The 18,316-nt window shown below is 40.6% G+C and overlaps 2 protein-coding genes across 3 annotated transcripts in view; both read left to right on the top strand.

The window, feature by feature from the left end:
* The first annotated feature begins 139 nt into the window (after positions 1-139).
* LOC136439248 (heat shock factor-binding protein 1-like) lies at positions 140-5,666 on the top strand. 2 transcript variants are annotated; one of them, XM_066434543.1, is made up of 3 exons: positions 140-272; positions 2,913-2,979; positions 4,291-5,666. In XM_066434543.1, exons 1-3 carry the CDS (start codon positions 201-203, stop codon positions 4,377-4,379), a joined length of 228 nt encoding a protein of 75 aa, XP_066290640.1. In that variant the 5' UTR covers positions 140-200; the 3' UTR covers positions 4,380-5,666. The 2 variants fall into 2 exon arrangements, with proteins under 2 accessions (XP_066290640.1, XP_066290639.1); XM_066434542.1 differs by lacking the exon at positions 140-272 and adding an exon at positions 2,467-2,643.
* A 1,016-nt stretch (positions 5,667-6,682) lies between these two features.
* Positions 6,683-18,316, top strand: part of LOC136439243 (neuronal calcium sensor 1-like) — a 29,345-nt gene continuing 17,711 nt past the window's right edge. The window contains exon 1 of the mRNA XM_066434534.1: positions 6,683-7,038. The gene's annotated coding sequence lies outside the window, so the exon portion shown is untranslated. The remainder of the gene's footprint in view (positions 7,039-18,316) is intronic.

Below are 18,316 nucleotides of genomic sequence, written 5' to 3'. Positions count from 1 at the left end.
GATTAGATAAAGCTGATACCTTTGCAAAGTATGAAAATATTTTGAAATCTAAAATTACCAACGTGAACAAAATATTGAACTTGGTTAGATTCTACTATCGAAAGAACAGTTTTGTTTTAAACCAACACCCCTAACAGATTTTAGACTAATCTTGAGCATGCGCACTTAGTGAGCGTCACTTCCGTGTACACAGCAAGAAAATGGCGGACGTAAAGATGGACCTGGCAGTTACGGGCGCTGATCCCAAGAACATTCAGGACCTCACAGCTTTCGTAAGCCTACATTCTCTACTTAAATCAAGGCCGCAGTATATCTAGGAGCCACTGTAGCATTTTTAACGATTCATAAGCTTGTATAGGGTAGAAAGACCGAGTTTTATTATGTCCGGTTAGGGGTGTTTTTTTCAAGCGTGCGTTGGAAGTTGGAACCGTTGTAAAATGTCAACATCTGAACAAAAGTGCCTTGTGTGGTATTGTAGTCGTACTTTTTGTTAGGCTTTCTTTACTATCGCACTATTTTTACCTGAACGCTTTCTGTTGGTTCCTTATGAGTAAAGCGGCATAATTTTTCAATCATTTCATTACGATTTATGATAACTGAATTTGATGATTTAAAACACACATATCACTTTACATAGTTACTAAAAGACATACCGTTAATATATAATTTTCTCGCGTAGTAGTCCTTAGTGCTTGTGGATCATTATCATACGGCTTATTATACCTGTCCTCAAGGATGAGGCTAGCACATTATGTACTAGTACCAAGGACGAACACAATCACAGTTGTTATGAAGACATGATTTTTGCATATTTTCACCTGCATCAACACCAACACTCCAACATTCTCTTGGCATGGGAACTGTTGTCAGATTGTGAAGTCCACATTGTGTTCGTTCTTGTAACAATGATCTCAGAGTCAGAAAGCTGGACAAAGAGCTTGTGTTGCTACGTTGTATCCATGGTTACCAAGTCTGTAGAGTTGGTTCACACCGTTGCATTGTGAACATAATTTTTGAATTGGGTTGTTTGATGCTGATGAAGACAAACAGCACTTGTTTTCTTGCATGCTCCTACTGTTAGCTTGGGGGTTTGACACAGTGGTACAGGTGAATAAAATACTGTTAGTTAGCTTAGCAGATGTTTTCACTATGCGGAAACTTTGTGGCTGATTGAACCAAATAGTATTAAATTCTAGTGCATTTGCGTAGAGATACTATAACAACAAAACATTTTGCGCCAATAAAGCAGTTACTCAAACAACTGGATATGATTTTGGAAAAATTTTGGATTTTTGACCGTTTCCAAAATCATATCCAGTTGTTTGAGTAACTGCTTTTTTGGCGTATCTTATTACCTGGATGTCTAATCTTCATCGACGTAACAAAACATTTTGTCTGCAAGGCAGCCAGTTTTTTCCTCAGACCATCATTGTAACTAACAGGATTATTTCTTTGTATACGGTATGGGAAAACCCTGGAGCTTGTTTTACCATAAAATGGCATGAGGTACATGATCAACTTAGATATGCTTCTTTACCCATGAAGTACTGTAACAGTAGTTCTAGCTGCATGTAGCCTTGTCTGCTTCTGACAATATTCAAACAATACTTCCTCTGTAAGATTTTCAGACATGTTAATGTGATCATTAAAACAAGGCCAACAAAGAAGGATCCATAATTGAAAGGCACCTGTTCCTCTCCAGTCTAAGAGGCATTTAATTATGATTTTTAAGTGAGACAATTATTTACAGTTGAGACCATTGTTGTAATCCACTCCCCCAGGAGGCCCTATTGACAAATTCCATCACATTACCCATGTAAATCCAGCCTAATGTGACACAGTCTGGTAATTATCACACAGGGAGGGCATTATAACACCCCAAACCCGATATTAGATACATAGGTATGCAAGCCGTCTAATGAAGAGCTGTTTTAAATATCGGGTTAACAGGTGCATCTGTTGAGATAATTCCTTTGAGAAATGTACATTTCCCCATTGGGAAATGTTATACTTTATATGTGGTACTAGTATAGTAACCAAGAACCCCTATACAGGCTATTTAATCCTTAGTTTTCCCCATTTATCAAATCTGGTACATATTTTATGAGACCACTCCATAGCATCATAGGTAGAATGGCTCTTTTTTTGCAGACAAAAGGTGTAGTGCAGTACCTATAATACTACATGTATATAACATATTGTTTGTGAGCTAAAAAAAACATGCATTGTTACTAACATAACACTGTCTTGGGATTGTCAGTTGATTGCCACAAAATAAAAGTAGTTTACAGCATAATTAGGGAATTAGCATGTTCCATAAAACACAGCCCCTCAACCCTTCAGTTCTGTTAATTACACCTTTCCCAATTGGAAGTCTTTCATCAAAAATCCATTACTTGGACAAATTACCCCCATTTTTTCAAAGCTGTGATCTTGTGGGCCCATATAATCCCTCAGTTTGAGGGAATTTGTTCAGTCTTCTTGGGAGAACCACAGAGACAGGGTGTACTGTTGGAAGCAGCTTGGATATTTTGTCAGTTAAGTTAGTAGAAGAAAGAGGAGAACATGGATGCAGGGTTGAAGACTAACAGCAAGGAGGTGGAAACTCTTGATCCACATAATGTGATAGAAGCTACTGAAGTGGTAAGCTAATACTTTGCAATACTACACAAGGCAGTGTTGCTGTTTATAGTTCTGTCATTTGTACGTGTCAGTAATGCTCCAATGATGGAATGTTACATGTTTTTGACTTGAGCAAAGCTGCTTTAAAAATGTGTTTGGCCCTTAACCCAGCAAGTCCAGATAATGGAAGCACTTTTGTGTTTTTGAAACTAAAACGTAAAAGACTGTTCTTTAAAAATGTACAACATTGTGTATGTAACTGTATGTCCTTTCCTTCCCTCCCTCTCCAGGTCCAGGCACTGCTACAACAGATGCAGGACAAGTTTCAGGCCATGTCTGACCAGATCATCTCGAGGAATATCCTTTTTATTCAATATTTGTTATGAATATAATGCGAAACGTTACAACGGTTACATTGTTACTCACCCATGCCATCATTGTAAGCACTGTAAGAGAGGTATGGAAAACAAAGTGTTGCATTGTGTTTCATCTACAGCTGTTTTATGTAGGTTGTCCAGAAAATGTACTGTTGTCTATTTATATGACAGGTTAAAGTTTAAGGTTAGTACATGTAGCAGTTGGGGTATTGAGAACTACATATTGGCGATTATGAGAAACTTCTTATGTAGCAAAAAGACTTATCCAAGATGACAGCTCATCAAGTCTTTGTCTAAGTGGCAGAAAAGCCACATAAGCAAAGTTTGTGCAAGCAGAATGAAAAGATTAGAGCATTAGTATAAGGAATGTGCCTATAGACGATGTTGAGAAACAATTTTGTCGTAGGTTGGGCAGATCTGAATTCTGTACTATATAGTTATCTTTTGATAAAAGGTGGTAATATATGCAGTGAAAATTATAGACGCTGGGACTAATACTACCTGTTTTACCAGGTGGTGTCTTATTGTAGTTCTTTTATGGTTCAACCACATTGTAGAAAAATACTTCTGGAAAAATGCCAAACACTCTTGAAAAGAAATCTTTTTAAGACCATTTGGAAAATTCTCGAGAAAAATTATAACATGAAAGTACTGGTGCATGACAGGCTTCATTTATACCTCATTGTATTGTGACATTTAGTCTGTCTGAGTTGCATCTGATATAAGTTGTTCTGATTGAAATTTTGATGGGATTTAAATCCCAGCAATGTCTGTAGTTTGATAATGACAACATGGACGCACCGTAATGTCTACCCTCAGGTCTGCCTCAGTAATGTAGTCCTTTTCAAGTGATGTAGTCACTCCTTGGGTCATTGTAACAAGATTGGTTCAACTTCTTAAAGGTTATATATATATATATATATATATATATGACAGGGCCCTTTTCCTTGGTAGGTTGTATCTTCCATGGTTTCAGAGAAACACAGAAGGAAGTAATGGTGACGTTGGAGGAAGTTCCTTCCTGGGGCTAGTTAGTGAATGACCTGTATTGTGTGGGCGATTGGGTGTGTAGGAATGACTTGGATTTGTGTATGTGTATGTTTGGATGGATAATTCTCTTTTCCAAGAACAACTGGCAAGTATAGCAGTTGTTTCCTTTTATTCTTAGTGTGTGTGTGTGTACCCTGTAATATCACCATTATAGCACATTATATGCCAGTGATGTTAGTCAACTACTGGTAATAGTTTTGCTGCATGTTCCGAACACATTTACTTCCTTAACCACTTTTACTCGATGACATGGGAGGGCGGATAGACGAGCTGGAGAAGAACATCGCCGACCTCATGACACAAGCCGGGGTCGAGGAGGTGGACAAGTAGTCATCTGTCGTCATGCGCTCCACCATCTTGGCAGGAACCACCCCAATCTTTTGTGCACATGTGGTGGTGTTGCGTCAACTCTGCACCGTTTTGTAGCATAGTTTAAAAGTATTGTTTTGTTTGTCAACATGTACTACCAGACTGTATATTCCTTTTTGTGTGGTTACTTGTTTTTGTATGCAGCAGTATACAGTTCAGTAGACATGTGTTTTTAAAGGAAATTAAGAAAGGTGTTTGCAAAGGAAATTATTCTAGTTATCTTACACACATGTAGTTTATCTGTGTGAATGTGTGGTACACTAATGGTACAAAAGCAATGGTTGGTCAATCCAGCAGACCCGATAGGATGTAATCATTTTGCAATTAGAGAGAAAATTGCCCAAAGATTGACCTGTCTTTGTGGCAGTTAATTTTACAGGGTGTGATGATTGTTAAATCAATATGATGAGTAGTCGTGAAGCTGTGACCTAGCTATTCTATGTACTCTTTGGTGTGAAGAATAGTCTGCATATGTGATTATAACAGCATATAATGTCCACTAAGATTGTACCCTGTAACTTTTAAAACAGCAAATGTTGCAACAAACAGATGCCAAAATCACTTCTAGGACAACTTATGTGCAGTTGTGCACTGTTTCATTCTCTATGGCACATTGTATTTACTTCACAAATATAGAAAATACACCAAGGGGCTAAGAAAGAGCTGACGGTGATATCATATAAGTTACTATTACGCACGCTGCTGACAGCGTCGTCCCAGTAATTTTGTCATTGGAAAGACAGCTTGTGCCAAGTAGAGGAGACAGTAGCATACTCTGCCCTGGGAATGTGTGAACATCTTAAGAATCGCAAGGCACTGATGATTCTTCATCAGGTATACTTTAACCCAGTGCCTTCAACAACTTTTACAGTTGCAGTCTGTAGTTGCTCTGTTATTACCATCATTGAAAATGTGCTGTTGATAAATTGTCCCACATGTCCGACAAGTAGTACAAAGGACCCAGTTCTGTAGCAAGCCAGTTTATGTATCTCTTGATGTTAATCCTCTTGATAGGGATGCTGGCATGAATCTTGAAAACAAACTGTAGAAGAATCCAACTGTCATTGTCAGACTGTTTGATACACAAGTGTCTCAGTCTCTGGGAATTAACATGGACAGATGCATAACATAATTTTGTTTGATTCTGTGTTACTTGTTTGTTCTGCTGACTGTGCTAGTAAGAACAGAATATTTGTAACAATTTCAGTTGTACAAATCATGTGTGGGTGGAATAAATGGGTCTAACACAATGAGGATTGTTGATGTCTCATGCGTTACAGCACTTATTTAGTTAGATAAAATTTCATGGTCAAAATATTTCTACTTCCGTACCAGTAATCAATGAGACAAAAATGATTTGTAGATTTTGTAATTTTCATGATCTAATTTCAAGTTATATCTTCATCATCAGTTGACATCCATTAAGCAGTACAATATCTTCAGCTTTCAAGACCTACCAACATTCCATGTATCAGGTAAGCAGGAAAATTGGTGATTGGTCCAATGAAATACATTGACCAATCAGTGTAGACCAATGTTTGATCTGCAAGTGCAAGAATGCGACCCCAAGTAATCGGTATGTACTCACCACACTAGCCAATAATTGAATATTGGTAGCCCATGATAAGCCATGAGCTGATTGGTTGATTTTCATCAAACAAGCACACCGAAGCACGTACCGTTCGGCAGCTTTCTATGTTGCATTTCTTTTGTGCTCCGCTAAGAGACGCCCATGTCATGTTGTGAAAACGGGATTTGATGTCTACAGTCTAATGGCGGCCATTGAGTTACTTTCTGACGTCGGGTTGACGGGAACAAAGGAAACATACAATATAAAGCGTCTCTTCTCCACAGCAGAAAAGTTGAAAGCACATTTAATTACTTGCATTTGCCTCTTCTTCCACATATCTACTTATTCATTCCATTGAAATTTCCTTCCGCATTGCCAGAAATACATTGGCCATGCAAAGATCCTTCTGCCTTTTCTTCCCGCGTAAACTAACTTAAAGCGGATCCATCTTCAATCTTTTAGACAGTAGCGTTCTTTTTTTACATCGTCCTCTTCACAACAGGCTTGCTTCACGGCAAGCTTATTTCACCCCAGGTTTATAATACCTTCGCCTAGTTCTCGACCTAACCCACCATCGAAGGGATCTAAATTTGATTACAAGCTGCTCATTGCTGCTGTTTGGAATTAACTCTACACATTTTACTACCCTTTCAGATGTCAGATAAATCCCCGAAGGGGCTTAATCACACGCAACATTTCCTCTGGGTAGTTCTTCGTTTTATGACTCTGTCTCCTGAGCTCGAACGAATGTCGCCAGCTGCACTCTCCTGTCCTCTGTTTTTGCTGAACAAGGCAATTAATCAAAGCCTCTCTCTGTTTTGTGTGATTAATTAGCGTCATTTTCAGCAGCAGCAGAGAATCTTTCCATTTCGGCACTCACATCCAGGCGTCCTGACTCGATTGTACGAGTGGCAGTCCCCACAGCTGAGATGTTATCGCAGAACGCCCAGGATAGATAATCCTGTTTCCATAGATTCGTGACCAGACGCGAAGATAGCCGAGCCATGCAGAACCCGTGCACAAAGCTGACACTAGCGGGGATATGCCAAGGTGATGTCAACCTTCTCTTTCTGTATAGTAGTATCTGCAACATATCACGACTTTAAGTGTCGGACGTAGGCGTGATGAAATGTCCATGCAGTCTGAATGCCTGAGAGTGAACATTGACTGACGGTGGGCTTTTGTATTGTACGATAGTCGTTATCAATGTCATGCGAAATCCCATGTTGTTTTATTCAATCGTATGTTACCAATTCATGGAATCTTTAAGTAGATTGGCCCTTTGAAATCCGGTCCCTTCACAAATCCGGCCCATCCTAAAGGTCTATGTTATGTTATTCCTTGTTATGTTATACATTTATAGAATGTTAAGGTAGATATTAGACATCTATGTCTGTTACTAAGTATAGTGCCTTCGGGCATGAATTTGCATCAAGAATTATCAAATTAGTCATGTGGCGGTGCCGCAGTGGTGACATGTTCTGCATCTTAAAATGTTGATTAGTTAGGAGTCAAATTAAGCCGGTGTGGAGTAGTCATACGGCTGTATTGGCGTGTTGCATTCCTATATGTCCTTATTTGATCACACGTACCATCAGCAACACGCGCTGTGAAACTTAAATGTGGGCGTCCATTATTCACTATCAGTTGTGCACCGCCAAAGAAATTGAGAATTTAGAATGGTGCGATAAACATCATTATGAAGAAGCGCCCCTCATGATGCTACGTAACAGCGTGTACTGATGCCACGTGACTGTCTTTCCAGAGAGGATCTGGGATTTGATACCCTGTACTCAAGTAAATGCGTTACTTAGCCGTACCAATACAAGCACTGGTCACTGGGAATTAAGGTACTATATGATATGATAGTATATAGAAAAACTCTTTCAATTGGCACACCAAACTTGACCGTTTATTCGAATTATGATATAAGAGTGTAGTAAGGTCTAGCCTGGTATCCGTTCTATTCTATCTCCGGCTCGCTTTTCTGATAGGTTTTCCGTAGAATATACTCAATGAGAAGCGATCGGAGGAGTAGAAAATTAAAGCGGAGTTAAAATATAAGTATACTATGCAATCTATTCTCCCTTCGTTGCATTACAGAAATGCTGCTTCTAGAAAACAAGCACAACAAATTGCACTCAACAAAAACTCAAATACAACACTTTTTGCTCTCATTTCCAAGAGTAAAATATGAAAGTGATATAGATATGAACATGTGATTTCCCAACTCTCGACTGTCTTTTAAAATCTTTTTGTGGCCACTGTCTCCTTCCGAGTGTCTCCCTAGTGTCACTCCGGTTGCTGCTGCCAGTAAAAACGCGCTTCTCTCTCGTTACGCCCCGTGCGTGCCTGATGTCCGTACAATCAGAGAGAGTAGAAAGGAATAATCTAGATTGAAGCCTCGATGTCGCTTAACGGCGGCGTGGATCTGGGTCAGGCCGAGCATACTCACTCATGTTGTCCTTCTTCAAAGGTCAACCCGCGCGTGGTCATCTTTACTCTTCGTCTGTCCAGCGCCAGCCCCCCCCCCCCCCGGCCATTTATATCTAAGACAGTCAATTCTTCAATTTACCAATAAAGTCTGCTGTGAAAGACTGTCCCTGTCGCAGACGTGTGATCGGGGCCATCATGAGGAATTAAAGGTGAATTAACGTGTTTTTCCGCGTCTATTTGTCGCCAGATTTATTCATTACTTGCTCTTTCGTTTATGCCGCTTTTTGTTCTGAGAGATTTGGTGGTTGAAATTGCACGATTGCCCCGGCAGTCTGTACAGGCAAGCGACTATTTATTAGATTATACTCGGGCCATTACCCAAATTGGGAGACTAATAATCAATTAGACGTGCTTGGATGAGGGGCCTTGGAGCAAGATTGAAATAGTGCATGAGAAGTGTCATGACGTCAATAGCTAGATGATGGGTCAGGCACGACTCCTGATGTATTTTTCCTACTTCCATCTGTAATTCTATTGTCTCCATGACGACGGGGTCAATGACCCCATCAAGGATGAAGCAGGAACTAAAGCGCTTTTACATACTTAAGACAGTCTGAAGTGATTACCTTGTTTCTGACACGAAGATGGGCTTCCTGGCTCCTAAGCTTATGAGAAGATAAAAGACTGCGCAGGGACAAACCGTTTCATATGCCCGACTGACATGGAGATGGTCGCTGATATTTTATTCGTATTACTATTGCGGCATCTTGTAGTTTCGTATTACAGTGACGCTTTACTGGTGAAAAAGTTTGTTTGTCGCAGTTAGAATTCAATGTTTCTGTTTCTGTCTGGTTAAGCTGACACCCCCTTCCCCCTTAGTGGTTCGTCCATGACGTCGTTAAATTGTAGGACGCCGGTAAAAAGGTTCTGCTTTAATTCCAGTCCTTGTCACGCCAGAAACCGGGTTCCATCTGAAATTCCCCGCACGCTCTCCCGACGACCGCGTGTACACTTCAGGTAAGTGAAGGTAGCTTGTTGCGATCAGGGGTAAAGAGTAATTTCATGGCTCATTGCCAATATGGACCAGTTTTCCGTTGGGTCAAGTGCAGAGGCACAGCTACCTACAGCGGGCACGTGTCCCCTTCAACTGGGCTTCTATCAAAAAACCATTAGAAGGTAATGAGCGGACGAATCTCCCTTCTAGTGGAATCAATATGGCCAATTTATCCGAGGAATATGATTAGATGTCTGTGTCATCTTTCACCCGGGTTCCCAGTCGTCTTGTCAAAAGGAATTGCCGTGGGGTTTGGGCGGCAGATATCTGATTGGTGTGCGGCAGGCGTAACCGTCACCACCCCGTCTTCACAGCAGTTGACGAGGCCGCTTGCTCCAGATAAAAGGTGACAGTATGTGTTTGTTTTGACAGATGGCTGTTTTTGAACGTGTAGCTGTTGATATGATGCCATTTCATGTGTAGTATCTATTTTGGTTTAGTGCGAAAATGGATGAGTTGATCAACATTTCACGCTTTTGCTGTTTAAGTCTTATTGTTTCGTGTAGCTAGACATGCCACATGCCGGTTTTCAGATAAAATGCCAACTATTAAAGATGCTAATATTTGTCAAGTATATCATTTACAGCCTGCCTGCCATAGCCACTGACACTGTCTCTTATTGAATTAGATAAACACAAACTAACGATGGCAACGAATCAAAGGGATTGTTGAGGCATGTGACGTAACATGTGACCTGTTGTGGACAAACACTAACGCCATGAATATTCCAAGTACTCTGCATTCAAGACGATTAGAAAGGGCTCTGCTCTTCAAGGAAGAATTACCTGAAAATTATTTACAATGACAGAAATGACATTGTCCCTTCTGAAACGTTGAGACATTCTTTCTTAAAGATAAGAATCCCCTGATCATTCATCTTCGTCCCTTTGTTGAGCCTGCCTTATACGAAGTGCTCTTTTGCATGTAGATAAGGGTGCCGACGGGGGAAGCAGGGAGACAGCAAATTGAACACCGATCTAGCCTGGCTCCGTGACTGATCGCCAGATATGTACAAAAACATTCAGGGACACGATCTCGGCTCCAGGGCACACAGGTTTTAAGGGAAATCTACAGAGACCAAGCTGTATGGTTTATATTGTAAACAAAAAGGCGGCCCTGCGCCAACCTGTGTGGCCAACCCTCTGCTTTTACAAGAGATAATAGTTGTCATTTTACGGCACCACAGCAACGTATCTTAGGTTAATGCTTGCATTGTTTACAGGTCTAGATTCAAGTTTGGCCCCTGAAATTTCACAATCCTATTTCTTCCTACCGCCATAATTACAAGTCCCAGTTTCTTGAAGGATATAACCTCCGGTGATATGTTCGTATCAGAATCGTACTGAGCCATGGGAAAATGAAGTCTCCGAATTCTACATAGTATCCCTATTACATAATACCCGAAGAGCAAAGTGGTTTATATAACCGTCTTGTTTAGAGTAATTGCAGCTGCCACCGAACTATCCGCACTGCCAAAGCGGCATTGTACCCGCCGCAAACGCGCTGTTTCATAAACCGCAAGGACCGTCGCGGCGTACAATGAAATCTTTTGAAAAATCTTATCATTGGCTACTTTCACAGAGAGCAAAACCCAAAGTCAAATGCTGAGGGGCAGCTTCTTTTATGTAAGCAAGACGACATTGGCGCAGTAGTTTGGGGATGGCGCTGGCGGGCCTTGTCCTTGGTGCTGAAATGGTGTAATCAGCATTCTCCACCCACACTGCCATAAAACACGGTAGACGGCAAATAACGAAGGTTTGCATGCAAGGGTGTCATAAATGGCACTTTCACCGCAGTGGGTCGAACATTCTCTCACCATAGCGTTTTTGTTTAGCCCCGTGATCGGTGAGTGACTGCTCGGCCTCAGGAGCTAGGAGTAAGGGGCCACTTGTGAGTAAGAATTGTTCTCAGCGAACCCATCACGGCATGACATGTGTCCGTAAACAAGTGATGTTTGTCACACGCGATGATTCACTTTGCATGCAGGCCTCGTGCGTGGGTGGCATGAAGTACCCTTGGGGGTTTGCCTTCAGGCTAACGGGTGATTTTCCGTTTCTCCGCCTCTGTGATGGTAGGGTGTGTAAATCATATCATACCGTGAAGACAGGGTTTGTCAGACTTGAACTGTGAAATTAAATGTTCCGACTGACATGCGCTCTAGCAGTTAGAGCTGGCGAAGGAGCTATATGACAGCATGTACATGTAGAGCAAAAGTGTGTATTCTGTCGTAGTATCATCCTTTCTCGTACGTTACAGGAATATAAACCTTCACTAGAAAGGCAACATTTGCGAGCAAATACAGCATGTTTAGCCATGCTCCTCGCCATGCAAAAAATGGACTCCCAAAATAACAATGGACCATTCTAAAATACTTCCACTAAAAAAATGGATCAAACTTGAGTTTAAAAACAATTATCAGTCTCTCCATACAGGAGTGGAGTCTTCCAGTAGCACCTCAACACAATATGGACCAGTCCAAAACCATATCCACTTATTAATGAACAAATACACTTCTGCTAACAAATGGACTTTTTCATAATCATTCCAGCTCAAAATTGAAATAAATAATTACAGAATCCTCCCCTTGCAAGAATGGGATATTCCGTGCCATCTCCATGTAAACTAGACCAGTGGAAAAATATCCGCTGAAAATTACACTCTTGCGCATAATCAACCCAGTTCAAAATTGAATTAAAAAAGATAAACCCCAGGGAAGAATGAAGTTTTCCATAGTATACATAATGATATATATCAAGATTTGACAGGAGAAGAAGGAAATGACCAAAAATGTGTGAAATATAAAAATGTGACACCCCTTTGTTTGAATGCATGATTCAATAGTATACACTTTGGGCTGAAAATAACGAAACCAAAAAAATTCTTTGTTTAAAAAATCGTTTTGAAAGGCTGTATGGCAAACATTTGAATGAGGGCCTGTGTACATGCCAAATTTCACATTATTTTGGTTTAATACATATATGAACTGGAGATGTGTATCTTTAAAAAAAAAGAGTGAACAAAGCCATGTACATGTAATCACATGTCCTAGGAATTCCCATACCATATTTGGCATGAATACTAGCCTACACCTGCGCCATGTAATTAGATTAACTCAATTGACCAATCAGGTGGTCGCAAGGCTCACAGGCATGCAAGGCCAGGTGCAAGGCACTTGGGGTCAATGACCTCTAGGTCATATGTAGTATTGAAAGTGACAGAAGTGGCAAATATTGTCAAGAAAGCCCAAAATAAATCGTTTTGAATATATGTATGCCAAAAATGGGAATGTAGTCCTTTAAATATTTGTTCAAGCCACATATACAGCAAATTTCAGGTCATTCGGTTGAAATACCAGGGCGCAGGAGGCCAAGATATGCTAAAAATAGCCTAAAAACCTCAATAAAATCACTTTCAAGGTCAATATCAAAAAAAGGAAAAGAACGCACATTGGTTTTTGCCTACATTACCTCTGTACCAAATTTCAGGTCATTTGGTCAAAAAATGACAGAGATGAATCGATTTGAAGATTTGACAGGAGAAGAAGAAGAAGAAACATGAGTAAAAACTAGAAAGGCAACATTTGCGAGCAAATACAGCATGTTTAGCCATACTCCTCGCCATGCAAAAAATGGACTCTCCCAAAATAACAATGGACCATTCTAAAATACTTGCACTAAAAAAATGAATCACCCCAGTCCAAAATTGAGTCTTCCAGTAGCACCTCAACACAATATGGACCAGTCCACAACCATATCCACTAATTGATTAACAAATACACTTCTGCTAAAAAATGGACTTTTTCATAATCATTCCAGCTCAAAATTGAAAAATAATTAAAGAATCCTCCCCTTGCAAGAATGGGATATTCCGTGCCATTTCCATGTAAACCAGTCGAAAAATATCCGCTGAAATTACACTCTTGCGCATAATCAACCCAGTTCAAAATTGAATTAAAAAAGATCAACCCCAGGGAAGAATGAAGTTTTCCATAGTATAAATATGAAGATTTGACAGGAGACGAAGGAAATGACCAAAAACAACATATTTGAGTCAATTCAAAGTCACCGAGAGGGTTTTAGTATAATATTTGTAATATGTTTGAACTATTTTGATTAAAAGAATGTCTAAGTCACAATAGTTCTAAAGTGTTCAAACAATTAGCATTGAAACTTATAGCATGTTTGAACTTATTTCACATACGTTGGAAACATTTCGAACGTAACTACACAAAAATCTCTTTATTTAGAACAGTTTCAAACCATCTATCCAAATGTATCAATGTTCGAACAATTTGTAACAAGAGATTTTCACAATTGCCCTCATAAACGAAGGTGCTAAGTCCTCCTGTGTGTTTCTGCCTATTTTTGGTGGCCGCGCTAGACCACCAGCGGATTTGTTTTGACGGAGCGTCACCCGCGCGCGACGATGTACACTGTTCGGCACCGCTAATATCCGGCATTTTCCCGCTCCAAAACACTCCACAAGACCCACGTTTTAGTGTTTTGCCTCTTGTGCAACACGATTCGATTTGCATTACTAACGGGACGAAAATGATAGAAAAAATTCACCCCGTCCCGGCGTCCGTCCCAAAAACATGAACGACATGAAAATATATTTTCTTACAGATTCAATCACGAAAATCAACAGCATGGGATTCCAAATCAGTTTCGCAACGGCCGACCATTTATCATGGCTGAACTTCCTTCCAAGGCGTGCGATAGATAAACATTCCCGGCACATAATAGTCACTAGTACCAGACTAACGCAAGCTCATGATGATAATAGGGAGAAAGTTTGTCAGTGAAGTTTGGCCACCAGAGGGTACATTCATTTAACGTTACAAGCTAGCGCAAAGGGGCGAATCATTGACCTTACCGGGGACTGACTCTACTGGCCTAATCATTCCTTTTTTGCCGAATTCTACGATCCATACGCCCGTACGTAGGACATGTAGGAAGGCCTGGTGGTGGACGCTTCACATCACGGGAGACGCGTGTTGGTCCGAGACAGACAGCGGCGTGCTTTCGATCGCGTAGCGGCGACGCACCACTGCGACAACGTGCCGGACCAAATGTATGAAGTCGGCGGCAGAGAGAGATCATCAATCAATTTTGACTGGAGTGTCGCGCCAGTCTGAGGAGAAACGATCTCCCGTGTTGTGTTGAAGAATTTGGAGTTTGAAAATATCTGGAATAACTAATGCTAGAATAAACATTCACAAAATCATTGATTTAACTTGTTTTCTGTTATAAAATTTCCTAAACTGCAATTTAACCACTGAGTTTAAGGGAACATGGTGTTTTCCCGATAATCACGTTAAATGTTTATGTCCGGTCTTTCCTCCTCGTAAGTAAACTTCTAGCTTGGCCAGGTGCAAGGCACTCGGGGTCAACGACCTGTAGGTCATATGTAGTATTGAAAGTGACAGAAGTGGCAAATATTGTCAAGAAAGCCCAAAATAAATCGTTTTGAATATATGTATGCCAAAAATGGGAATGTAGTCCTTTAAATATTTGTTTAAGCCACATATACAGCAAATTTCAGGTCATTCGGTTGAAATACCAGGGCGCAGGAGGCCAAGATATGCTAAAAATAGCTTAAAAACCTCGATAAAATCACTTTCAAGGTCAATATCAAAACAAGGAAAAGAACGCACATTGGTTTTTGCCTACATTACCTCTGTACCAAATTTCAGGTCATTTGGTCAAAAAATGACAGAGATGAATCGATTTGAAGATTTGACAGGAGAAGAAGAAGAAGAAGAAGAAGAAGAAGAAGAAACATGAGAGAAAACAATATGTTTAGCCATACTTATGGCTAAACATAACAATATGTTTAGCCATACTAGGTATGGCTAAACATAATAATACGCCGGGACTACGTGATCGTCGAGCACGACCATATCAACCACACTAGTGTAATACAGTGCTTCGAGACGTACTTGTTAGATCCATTCATTCTATGTCGTCGACCATGACATTATCAGCCATGTTTGTCTTCACTCGTTCCGAAGACTCCTGTAAATCATGCTCAGCGTATTCAAGTTCAAATCTAAATTGGGACTTCTGATTTGTGAGTCTAGTCTTTCAGACTGCTTTTTGCTGCCGTAAAAACGGATAACGCGACTTTTAGACGGGATGACGCCTGGAAATGAGTGTCATTTCTGGGCCCCAGTTCTCTAGAGGCTTAGAAATTGAGTTCGAAACACAACAAGCACAATGAAATGTCCTTCCCTCAGTTGAGAGTGCTGATATATGGTCAATTTTGAGAACATTACAGGTCTCGATCGTACACAGGCCGTAAAGGCTGCAGGGATATACTTCAATCGCGATTGAAAAAAATGAGTGTGAACGGGGTCTAAGTGTCGTCAACACTACACAGGCCTTAAAAAACCCATTTTCCTGCCGTAAAGAGGTGTTGCACTACGGGAAGTTGTTTGGCTTTAGGAGGTCGTCTTGAATAACACAGCAACGCCGGTGGCTATTTCTTTTATATACCATCGGCAGAAATACGTGAGAAGTATTTTAAGTAGGTCACCTATGTTTGGGTCCGCATCTGACTGTAATTAAAAGCATCTAACACAAAAATATCTTTGTAAAAAGGCCAACTAATACGATGTAAGGTGTATAGAGTTCACATATTTGCTGTAGCTTTGTCAGATTGGCATTAAATTCAGTATTTGCTCACAAAAACATGTCTTATGGATGGATACTGCGATGAAGGTTAGACATCCAGGTAATGATTTAGAGATTTCAGGTCCATTCTCGTCTAGTCACTGACGAAATGTAGTGGATGCTACCTGAAACGTCTGACCATTTCCAAAATCTATCCAGCTGTTTGACTTACTGTTGCCTTGCGTATGGACGGATAATCAGGCAAACAGTCTAAGCCATGATTACTACGTTCAGTATACAAAAGTCCCCGCTGTGGATATCTGTTACGCTTCTTTTGACAGTTATTAAGAGAAGGAGGGTTCAGGGGATTTTCTACTTAACGTGAAGCACTGTGTTTTATCGCCGTCCTTGAGCCGTCAAAATCCCATTTCCGACAAGGTCCACAGCGATTCATACGGACACAACTCATCGCGATCTGCTTTTAGTACTGAAAAGTAAAAAACACTTATGTAGTAAGTGGGACCCCTGGGTGCTTCATTTCCTGAAAAGCTTTGGCTTAAAAAGCTTTTTCGTCACGACGCAGTGTTACTTCAATGTGATACATGCTGTTTTTGAGCGATTGGTAAGGGTATAAAACATGAGGAGAGGGACGTAAAGGGAAAAGTTTCTAGTAGCACTGTGAAGAGAGAGGACAGATGCTTCTAGTATAGATAATCAATATCATACTCTTAAAACTTGTTGTTTCATCGCATCATGTAAGCTTAATGGTGTATGTTGAGAAGTGACACATAAGCCGTTGATGCATAAGCTTTAAGCCGTAGCGGCAACTGTCCGCGTCTAGTGTACCTATTTCATGCCTTGAGCCTGTCTCTTGGCCAACAAGAATTAGCAAAACATTGAAACGACTTGTCACATGTCTTCAGCAGTCCACGCTTACCTTGTCTCATACGAAAGTCAGCTTGTAATAGACTCCTTTGCAGGCTTTCTGGCCGGCCCCAGTGTTTATTTTCTGGGGGAGCACTGATTATGGATTGTCAACATTTAGGTACCAGGTTCTTTTGCCGGAGAAATCGTAATTGCCGGACAAAAGAACCTGGCCCCGATAAATCACGATCAGTGCTCCCCTCGAAAATAAGTTCCGGCGCTGGCTAGAAAACCTGCAAAGGAGGCTATGCTTGTAGACGGTACGTCACTGACCCTTATCGATGTTCAACTCTCAACCCCAGAAACAGTTCGCTTCTCGACCGGTCACAAGTCACGACTAAAGCCAAGTACACGACGGTAGTCACGACTTGTGCTGAATATGTAATTAAGTACACCGTGATCGACATGTTACATATTCACCCGGGATGTTTTCCCGTGAGAGATGGTGTCAGCTGAACGGCAGGCGAAGTGAACGGGACACCTGTTGCTCAGATCGTTTTTCTCACGTAAGGCCATGTTGCTTTGATTATATGGATGACATTCTCTGGGAACCCCAAAACTGATGCGAGCGTGCGAATAAATAAAGTTTTGCAAAAAAAAGTTGCCTTCATCATGAAATCTACGTATACGTGGTCTGGAAGGTTGGACAAGTGACTAAACACACAGAGGATGGTATAGCAAAGTGATACATTCTTCATTTTTATTTCTTCATATCTTCTTCTTTGACTTTGGAATTGATTTTGGCATCGTACGACATTAGTATCATTTTCCAATTTTTTTGTACAATCTATGGCATATATTCGATCATTTTGCAGCTCCTTTGTACAATTTACAGTATGGTCGGAAGCTTTTTTTAATCGGACGAAAATTGATGCGCGCGCGGATGTCATCCATATAATCAGATCAACATGGCCTAACGTCTTGATCATTAGCCAGCAGACATGTGGGCCAATCGCATGCTGAGATTAGTCATGCCCCGTCGCTTCTATCCAGTGGTACTACAGGGATAGCTTGAAAACTTGTTTGACTTTATCGAGAAACAAACATTAAGTTCGTTAGACATACATCATACTACACTGCATTTGTACGATCTGTCAGCTGGCTTTTTATTTTGCTTCATTGCGTGGCTGTCTTCAGCTTGGAATTCATTTCCCTCTCAATTTTCATTTGGGAACACGCGTTAAATTTCATTGTTAGATCTGGCATTTTAAGCTTACAAAAATACATTTTTATCCATTTCATGTCATGAAGTTCAGATTTTTTTGAAGGCCAGGTTAAAATTTTTGTCCATCCCAACAAG

Source organism: Branchiostoma lanceolatum, chromosome 7 (genome assembly GCF_035083965.1).
Source record: "Branchiostoma lanceolatum isolate klBraLanc5 chromosome 7, klBraLanc5.hap2, whole genome shotgun sequence".
Taxonomy (NCBI): Eukaryota; Metazoa; Chordata; class Leptocardii; order Amphioxiformes; family Branchiostomatidae; genus Branchiostoma; species Branchiostoma lanceolatum.
Note: the sequence above shows the minus strand (reverse complement) of the source record. Positions and strands in the feature narration are given on the sequence as shown.

Bases quoted from the DNA above. Each gene is read 5' to 3' on its own strand.
- LOC136439248 (XM_066434542.1), top strand. From the start codon at position 2,566: ATGGATGCAGGGTTGAAGACTAACAGCAAGGAGGTGGAAACTCTTGAT. The intron at 2,644-2,912 runs GTAAGCTAATAC...CTCCCTCTCCAG, and splicing joins TGATAGAAGCTACTGAAGTG to GTCCAGGCACTGCTACAACA. The intron at 2,980-4,290 runs ATATCCTTTTTA...AACCACTTTTAC, and splicing joins TGACCAGATCATCTCGAGGA to TCGATGACATGGGAGGGCGG.